Here is a 9,895-nt window from a genome sequence, read left to right on the forward strand (position 1 = left end):
TTTTTAGACGTGATGTCTGGTAAGGTATAGGGTAATTCTACCGAACCCTTCCTATCAAATCATGATGATGGCAACAGTTAATAAAGGGAAATGGCGAATCAGCCTTAATATAGACGTGTTGCGCAAAGAATATGAGACATGCCAGAAACTCCATAGTAGCCAATGAAATACTTCAAATGTTTAAAAGTTGTACAATATATCATATGAATGGTAAAATTGTACGAAATGTATTTCATATGTTATATGGTGGCCGTCACAAAGCCAAATTTTTGTGTTCGGAAGCAATGAAGAAACAAAATTTGGGAAGTACGAAGTCGGACACCAAGTTATTCGAATATAGTATTAGTGCTTTGTCCATTACTCAGCAAAACTACAAATGAATCTTCCCACTTGAACAGAAATTTCCTCTTTTAGCTACCATAAACATTCAAATGAATAAAGTCGACATTCAACTCCCTGTATTCTGCTAAAAAAAAAATGCGCGAACAGCCCTAATGTCAGCATACGCTGTCCCATAACGCATTCGTTTAGGTATTGTCTACGCGTTTCCAAGACGTATCGTAATGTAGTACATCACCGACACTAACTGGCACGAACATAGACGCTATGAAAACTATCGAAAAACAATTGCATAATTCCACTAGCAAAGCATTTCTGTTCTACATTAATACCTGACAAATAGGAAAGCTACATCAAAACTAAATTTTGCTAGTCAATGGTCTGAAACGTTCAATATCGTATCCCGAGGAATTACACAAAGACCTAGCGACTCCAATCGGATCACCCTGCAAACAATTTGTTTCTTTACTCCCCCGCAAAGAAACTAATTTTTTTGATCGTCCAAATAAACAAACTGCGGGTTTTACGTTGCCTAACCGTGCTAGCCATCTCCCAAGAGTCATCATAACTGCAGCCATACCCATTTCTCTGAGTCATATTATTAACCCCGTATAAAATCCATTGTAAGGGTAGAGACAGCTGGCTGACTTTTAGGCGGAGCAACAAACCATGCAATAACCTATTTTAGCATCAAGGATCGAAATACAAAAATGTTGTATGCAACCCCCGAAGTACTACTATCGCCGTTTCCCATTCATGATGTCACCTCAATACGGAAAACGCTGCTCAATAAATGGTTGGTATATACCAAAACAATTCTAACCCTTCAGTTGGTGTATTGTTGGTCGGCGACTCAAAATCCAATATCCAAGAATAATATTCCAGTAGGTCTTTCCAATCCCCAGCACTGGGTTGTACAACACCTCTCACGATGACCACTTACAATGGTGGATCCATCATTGAAGAAAATGAAGGTTCATCCTAGAAATCCACAATACGTATAAGTTGAGTTCAACCAATCAGAACTTGTTTAACCCAATCCATCCATAAAAATTGGCCCTTGTCATCAAAATGTGTATCAAGTAAACGACATGTGTGTCTAGTCCCGTACAATTGCCATCTTTCAAAATATATGAATTGCATATCAGATGGATATGGGTTCCCCCCATCTCTTTATCTATGTAACACAACTGATTCTAGTTTCAATTTTGTTTAATTTAATATTGTCTAGAACTAATACTTTAACAACCATTTCTATAGATAATCATTTCGACAAAATTCCCCCCACACAGAAAAAAAATATCACTAAATTATTTCCAATTAAAAGTTAATTGAAGTTGAAACATTTTTCAATTAATAACTGATACAATTAACGTTTTTATTAAAATATTAACATTAAGTTAATTAAGTCGATGATTGAAAATTTAAAAATTGTTAATTAAAAAAAATTAATTGATACGATTAACTTTTTAATCAAATTTAGTTAGTCTTCAGTTAAAAAAAAAACATGACGGACATTTTTTTTGTAATTTTCAATTAAAAATGTATTTGAAACAATCAAGCGTGAATCCAAATAAAACTCTAACCCGAGTAAAAATTGAGAGATCTAATTTGATATGATTAGATATGAGTAGATCCGAAAAATGGTAAGATCTAATCATATCTAATTACTATGGAAATAGATCTGATCAGATCTCAAAATTGGCCCAGATCTAATGTCTTAGATATTATTATATGTATCCCCATATGTAAGTAGATCTGGTGTCAGATCTCCCTATATATGGAATTACACATAATTATATCTAATTCTATATCATCATATCTGGGTGTATCTGCCTAGATCTGAAGCGGCCAATTTTGAGATATGATTATATCTATTTAGATCCACCAATTTTACAGGGGTAAGCCAATTCAGAAAGTAATTGAAATTAGTTACTTTTATTAATTAATAAATTAATTAAGTTTTCCAATCAACATCAATTCTATTTTTAATTGAATCAATTAAAAAAAATTAATTGCAATTTGCAAATGAAATCAATTAATTGTTTAATCGAGAATTTTTTCTGTACCCAATTAAAACTGTGATTGAAACTATCATTTTGATGATTGAAGATATTTCAATTAAAAAAACAATTGGATCAATTAATTTCTTGATTGAATTAGAAAATTTTTGTTTTGTTTTGTGTAGAAATAAAATTATAGCATATTTAGCTATAGAAATAAAATTACACACAATTTTTCGCAATAATATAACAAAATTTATATATCAACAATTTTGCGCAAATTCCTATTCCTATCAAAAATTTTTGAGAATAATACCAATAACATTCATATCCTATAGAAATTTAAAATGAAATTTGATTTCTTATAGAAATGAAATTTTGCAAAAAAAAACTAAGGAAATGAAATTAAATTTCTTAGAGAAATAGAATTCTTACTGTAGCGGTCAAATGCGTTTAGGTTTGAATGTCGTATAGAAATAATATTTCGAAAAGAAATGAAATTTCCAATAAAAATAGAATTTTGACAAACTTTTCTGTATAAATAGAATTTTGACATAGTTTACTATAGAAATGAACTGAAATTTCCTACAGAAATGCAATTAGATTTTCTAGAGAAATACTTGTTGACAAAATTTCCTTTTGAACTAGAGCTTTCCATACCAGATAGGCATTAGCTCAACTCATGATAATTGGATTATTTAGTTTTTGTTTTCGGTGAAAAGCTGAAAACATTTGTGGTATACTTTCCATGCACAAGGATATTAAGATCCATCCACACGAAAAAAAAAAATCTTGCTTCAATCAGTAATCACACAGAATTAGAAAAACAAAATAATTTGATCCAATTAAACATACTAATCCATACTATTAATTTTTATGATTGATTAATGTTCTAAAAAAAAATGATGAAACCATTAGAATTTTAATTGAAAATTTTCAAGACTCAGTATATTAAAACTTGATTTATTTAACTGATGTGATTAGCCGTTGTCTTGCCACAAAATCAAATAAAATAAATCGAGTTTTTTTAACTTTTCTTTAAATTGTTTCAAACTTCTGAATTAAAACTTTTTATAATCCTTTAATGTAGGTTCGTGGACTGGTGACTGGTTGGTGGCTCTCTTACGGCCCAATATCTCACTCCGAGGCAAATCCAACAAAAATTTTGAATCGTATCCTGGTATCTATCGATTACTATTTTTACTATCATTAATTTGCTTCTTCTTCCTTTCAGATAACTACTGGAATAGATGGCAACGTTTGCAAGCTACCAGGACTAGGATCTACCATTTATTTACGACAGACAATCCCCAGCCATTGGAATACTATTGTTGTAAGTACTGTAAGTAATCACTGGTAGTTTTAGTGAATTTGGTGTGGTTCTAGCGAATTTTGGAAAACTTCATTAAATGTTGGAACATTAGGTTGCATTCCTTCTGCGCTAGCGTCTGGCTGCCAACAAAAAAAAAAAAAGTGTTCACTGATTTTCGTCTCATGCCTCTATCGGTACATCGTTGCGTATGTTTATTTTCTCCTATTATTTCCCATTGTCGTTTATATTTCCTGATATGATAAAATATTTTCACATTCACAAGAGTATTTCAGACTTTTAGGTGTTGAGCATGAACTGTACCTATCAGTTTTCCATTTAAGTTTTCCACCTCATACATGTTTTTCCCAATGCGTCTCCTTATCCTGCACTTGAGCCATTGTTTACACAATTTGGCATTGATACCTTTAGAAAAATTACTTTGCACAAAGTTCTTTCGGTAAACTTCCTGACCTTCTCTAAATTTAATCTCTCTCGCGCGTTTATTGTAGTATTTCTCATTCCTTACATATGCGTCGTGAAGTTTTTTAGATATTTTCTTCTGGATAATTTGCATTTTTGATGACTTTGGTATCACCAAGATCTCGCCGTCAGACAAAGCTCCTAACTTTTTCAAAATTTTGTAAGCTTGAGCATGTGTTACCATATTGTAACCAAAAAGTGCACAATAGGGTGTCTCGCCGGTCGAAGAATGAACAGTTGACCGCAATGCACACTCTATTTGCGACAAATCTTCATCCCACTTATTTTGTTCCTTCTCCAATGATGCTCTTATGCTACTCAGGATACTTTGGTTCACCCTTTCGCTGGCATTAGATTGAGGTGCATGAATAGCGGTGCGCATATGATGAATTCCATATAAGTTTAAGAGTTCCTTGAATGATTCGCAAGTAAATTGCTTTCCGTTGTCGGAATGCAGAGTTTCTGGAACTCCAAACTTATGGAATACCTCAGCGGTTAGAAATTTTATGATGGCTTTAGAAGTTGCCTTAGGCATAGCCTTAAGTAAAACAAACTTTGTTCTATGGTCTAGGACAATGAATATATGTGTATTACCACTACGTGTCCTGGGATATGGTCCAAGAAAATCCACATATATTTTTTGGAATGGACGTTCAGTCCTTACCTCTTGACCCATGGTTGGCCTGAGAATTTGTTTTGGATTCTTGTTCTCCTTACAGTTCTGACAATTTCTCACAAAATCTCTGACGTCAGTTGCCAATGTTGGCCAATAGAAAAACTCTCTTGCATTGTAGATTGTCTTTCCTATTCCACCATGACATGTATTTAACTCATGAGAACGTTTGATAACACTATCATGTAGACCATCTGGTAACCATATTCTCCAACAAGCGTTCTCATCTACAATATCGTTGCGGTTAAAATTCGTCCTCTTCATAACAATATCGTCTTCAATTTTCAAATCCGGTAATTGTCCTTCGTTCTGTCTTACAGTCTCTTTCAACTCCTCATATTTGGGGCAACTGAATTCTGGAGAGCTCAAGTCAACAAAAACATTATCCTCAAAGCTGAGCTCTTCCATATCCAGACGAGAAAGCATGTCAGGGACAACATTTTTCGAGCCTTTTCTGTGTATTATATTGAATTGATAACCCTGAAGTTTTAAACTCCAACGGGCAAGTCTTCCATGGAGATCCTGTTGTTTCATCAGCCATCGCAGACTGGAGTGGTCTGTGATGACTGTGAATTCCATCAATTCAATATACTGTCGAAATTTCTCAATAGCTAGAACCACTGCTAAACATTCTTTTTCTGTTGTCGAATAATTTTTCTGAGCAGGGTTAAGCTTTTTTGAGAAATATTCGATAGGATGTTCCTCACCTTCCGAATCTTTCTGGAACAAGACAGCTCCAACTCCCACATTTGATGCGTCGCACTGAACAAAAAAGGGTTTGGCAAAGTCAGGACTTCGTAAAACAGGACTTGAAACTAATCTTTCCTTCAATAATTCAAATGATTTGTGAGCCTCTGGGGTGAAATTAAATTTAGTTGACTTTCTCAACGTGTCAGTGATCGGTGCAGTCAAGGTTGAATAATCCGGTATAAACCGCCTATACCAACCAACGCTCCCTAAAAATTTGCGGACATCTTTAGGAGTTTTTGGTGGCCTTATGTTGGTGATTGCTTCAACCTTGCTGGGATCAGTCTTCAATTTTCCGTCGCCTACGATGTATCCTAGATACCGAAGTTCTTTGTAGCAGAACTTAGATTTCTCTAAGTTTATCGTAAGGCCGGCGTCAGACAATCGTCTACCCACAATCTTCAACATCTCCACATGGTCTGGAAAATTCGATGACACTACCAGCAAGTCGTCTAAGTACACAAATACTCTGTCTTTGAGCTCGGATGGGATAACTTTATCCATGAGTCGGCACATACGCTGAGCAGCATTACACAGTCCAAAGGGCATTACTTTGAACTGGTAATGTGGTCTCCCTTGGACTGTGAAAGCTGTTTTTGGCCGACTCGATTCCTCTAACGGAATTTGCCAAAAAGCGTCTTTTAAGTCGATGGCGGAAATGAAAAAAGTTTCTCCCAACCGGCTCAAAAGACCATCAATATTTGGTAACGGGTAGGCATCTTTCTTTGTCACTTTATTTAACTCTCTAGCATCTAAGCATAACCGGTTTTTATTCGGTTTGATGACTAGAGTTACCCTATTGTTCCAGGCTGCGTTAGTAGCTGGTTCAATAACGTCCAAAGCCAACATACGGTCGATTTCGGCGTATGTCAACTTCTGAACAGCCGGTGATATGGGAAAATATCTCATTTTTCTTGGCTCAGAGTCTCCAGTATCTATTATGTGGCATTCCAGATGCGTTTTCCCCAAACCAAATTTAGTAAAACATTTGAACTCCAGCTTTGCACTTTCCAGTTGGATCTGTTGTTCATAGCTTAGCTCATGTATCTTAGGTTCGTTTCCTTCGGTTACATGTAATTCATTGATTTTTGGATCTTTAAACGAAATTGTGATCCCAAACGTGTTCCAAAAATCACAGCCTAAAATAAGTTTCTGCGACAGCGAAGGAACCAAATAAAATGTCATGATATGGGATATATCATTACATTTTATATTGGCTCTCACTTTGCCGACAATAGATTTTCCTCTTCCATCTGCTGTTCGAATTATGGATTTAAAATCAAAAATTTCTACACCCAATTCATCAACGACTTCCAAACAATCCTTCCCTAGACAGGAAACATTGGCACCACTGTCCATTAAACCTCTCATAGGGACATTGTTTACCAGGACGTCTAAATATGGTCTGATATCATTATCCGAGCATAAGCTTGAAATGGATAACAATTTCCTTTCATTTTTTCTATTGTTGTATCGCGTCCTTGCTTTCATTATCTTTTCCGAAGGCCCTTTGAAATCTTTGAAGATTTCTTCCCTAACTCGATTGTAATTCAAAAGTCTATCTTCATATGGAGTCAAAACTTTCAGTTTTGGTTTCCGATTCTCAGGGGTGATATCTACGCTCTGAGAATTGTACTCATCTCTTTTGATAATGTTTAGATTGTTTTGTGCTGGTCTAATAAATTCATTTGACGACTCATTTGGGTAAATTGTAAAATCCGAGTGTGGAACGTGTAACGAAATGTTACAGTCCGAAATACTTATTGGGGCGGGTTGGCATCCGAACATGATGGCCCCGTCCTCATCATGCTCTTCTGTTCTTTTCCCATACATCTTGGGCAGTTCGGTGTAATAACATTCTCGAACCCACATTTGTAGCAAAACAGGTTGCGTTTTTCGGATTCGCATTCAACAAATGTGTGGCCTGAATGCCTACAATTCCAGCATATAAGCTGTTTCACAGACTGGTTACTAAGCCTTAATGCCTCAATATGGTGGTCTTGACCGAAATCATGTGGTTGTTCATAGTGAAAATCATTAGAATATTCTAATTCATTCAGTCTACGAAATTGTTGTTGTTGTTGTTGTTGTGGCCTAAAAGAGCTTCGTTTGGAAAGATTTCTTTCCGCACGCCTGCACTCTTCTAACAGATGGTCCATGTTGACAATATTCATTGGAAATATCAGCTGAGCCAGTCCATCCTTCAGATTGTCTTTGACAATCTTAACCAATTCATTTTCTGGGATGGATACTCTCATCTGATTATTTAGTGTCAAAATATCCTGAAGAAAATTATCCGCATTTTCATTAAAATGTTGCCTCCTCTCCATGATCCTGCTTTGTATTTCGAAATCGCTCTCGAATCTCTGGAATTTTCGTCTGAAATAATATCTTAGGTTATCCCAGTCGCAATTCGGATTTTGTCTTCGAAAATTCCAGAACCACTCGAAAGCGTTTCCAGATAGCAACCGGTGAAAACCTTTCATAAGGACTGCCCATGGGCAATCAGTATCAGCCCTGATAGTTTCCACACGAAACAAAAAATCTTCTACGCTAACAGATTTACTACTGCCGTCAAATTGTATGCCCCATTTATCAATATCAAGAGTATTTTGTGTCCTTGGGACAAAACCAAAGGCAGAAGATGAAATGACATTTTGTTGAGGCTGTGGTGGACAAATAGGTCCATTTGTTGGAAATTGATAGTTCTGGTTATGGTTCGACTGACAGTGATTAGAAATCGGTGGTGGTGGATAACTAAATCTATCAGATGGAAATTGGTAGTTCTGGTTATTACCAGTTCGGAAATTGGTAAAAACGGGAGGTGGTGGCAAATTATGTTGCCGTTGTTGAAATGTATTAGTGTTCGACGGATTACGAATTTGTTGACCTTGCCCTAGTCCCTGTTGTGGTGTCCTATTAACCCCGTGGTAACTAGCATTATGTGACCCCTGAGGAAAATTAGTCGGTGGCAAATTATGTTGTTGTTGAGGAGTATGCGTTATTGGTGCATTCGAAATCTGCTGATTTCGTCCTCGTACTTGTTGTGGTGGAACATTGTTCGTCGATATTGGATCTGCCTGATTCCTGTCCGATTCTGACAATGCTCGTTCAGACCTTATGGTCTCCCTTACTATTTCTGGTATTAATCTCATAAGACTTTCCTGCATTTCCCTCATCGAACCTGCCTGTGCAGCACCTACTGAGGCTGCAACATAATCCTGAATTGACAGTCCGTTTGAATTTTGTGGTACTGATTGGGAATTTGTCATTTCACGATTTTGTGATTGAAAATTATTTCTAATTCCAATCGCCGTAAGGCTACTGAACGTGGGAGATGGAAACGTACTATCACTCCCTGTAGACGAAAAACTATTAGGACCCAATGTTAAGTTTTGATCAATATCTAATCCAGTGTTAGCATTTGCCAAAGTAGTGGCAGTTGTAGTAAACGTAGTGACAGTAGTGGTTGAAGTGGCTGTCGTTGCAGTCACAGTAGCAGTAGTTGTTGTATTTGTTGTAGTAGTTCTCGTCATGTTCGACATGGTATCACTGGCCGATTTTGATCTAAGCTTCATTATGTATAACTCAAAATTCTCACTTTGTATTGATAATGAAAGTAACGAAGTTTAACGTAAATTTCAAATTGAAAATTAAAAGAAAACGTTGTTTCACGTTAATCGAAAATACCGGTAAAAGTGGCCCAATAAGATTTTGTTTTAATTTTTTGCTTAACCAACTATTTTCAACTTTTAGAATTCGCAGACGTTTTTGTTTTTTTCCTTTTTTTGTTTTTTTAACAATTATTTCTTTTCTTTTTTACTTTTTGAGTTATATGATCAATTAAAAAAAATCACACTTCAAAATTTTCTAAAAAAAATTTTCTCTTTTCAGGTAATTCAAGGATTATTCGGATTGAGGTGTTTTTTGTAGCTGACTGATTGAGAAGTGGCGAAAAATATTCAACGAATTTGGAACCTGTTTCTACTTTTTACTTTTTTTATAATTTTTAATTAAATAAGTTTTGATCAATTTCCCATATTTTAGTATATACGAAATTGTTTATATTATTCTCTAATTCATTTCATATGTCATTAAAATAAATCGTTCCATATTCCTAGAATTTTCAGAAACTATAATCATATTACTTTTTGTATCTTTCTCTTGTGATTATTTTTTTTATAATGATTTGTTATCTGTTTTATAGTTTCTTTATAAAAACAATTTAAAGAATTTGGCTTCACAAATTACAAAACATATAAACATATATTGTTAACTACATAACCATCAATCTATGTATAAAAATATAGTAGCAAATAATCAAAAGAAAATTTATTATTT

At 35.1% G+C, this 9,895-nt stretch overlaps 1 protein-coding gene across 7 annotated transcripts; it reads left to right on the plus strand.

The window, feature by feature from the left end:
* The first annotated feature begins 603 nt into the window (after window positions 1-603).
* LOC142232295 (uncharacterized) lies at window positions 604-9,693 on the plus strand. Of its 7 annotated transcripts, none has more exons than XR_012721082.1 (4): window positions 995-1,135; window positions 1,225-1,343; window positions 3,433-3,684; window positions 9,449-9,586. XR_012721082.1 is itself a non-coding variant. In XM_075303048.1 (4 exons), exons 1-4 carry the CDS (start codon window positions 1,057-1,059, stop codon window positions 9,493-9,495), a joined length of 324 nt encoding a protein of 107 aa, XP_075159163.1. In that variant the 5' UTR covers window positions 997-1,056; the 3' UTR covers window positions 9,496-9,693. The 7 variants fall into 7 exon arrangements, 4 of the variants coding, with proteins under 4 accessions (XP_075159161.1, XP_075159162.1, XP_075159163.1 ...); XM_075303048.1 differs by lacking the exon at window positions 1,225-1,343 and having other exon boundaries at window positions 997-1,135; window positions 3,433-3,522; window positions 3,577-3,684; window positions 9,449-9,693; XM_075303049.1 differs by lacking the exon at window positions 1,225-1,343 and having other exon boundaries at window positions 997-1,135; window positions 3,433-3,522; window positions 3,577-3,675; window positions 9,449-9,693.
* Window positions 9,694-9,895: the final 202 nt, after the last annotated feature.

Source organism: Haematobia irritans, chromosome 3 (genome assembly GCF_050003625.1).
Source record: "Haematobia irritans isolate KBUSLIRL chromosome 3, ASM5000362v1, whole genome shotgun sequence".
Lineage (NCBI taxonomy): Eukaryota > Metazoa > Arthropoda > Insecta > Diptera > Muscidae > Haematobia > Haematobia irritans.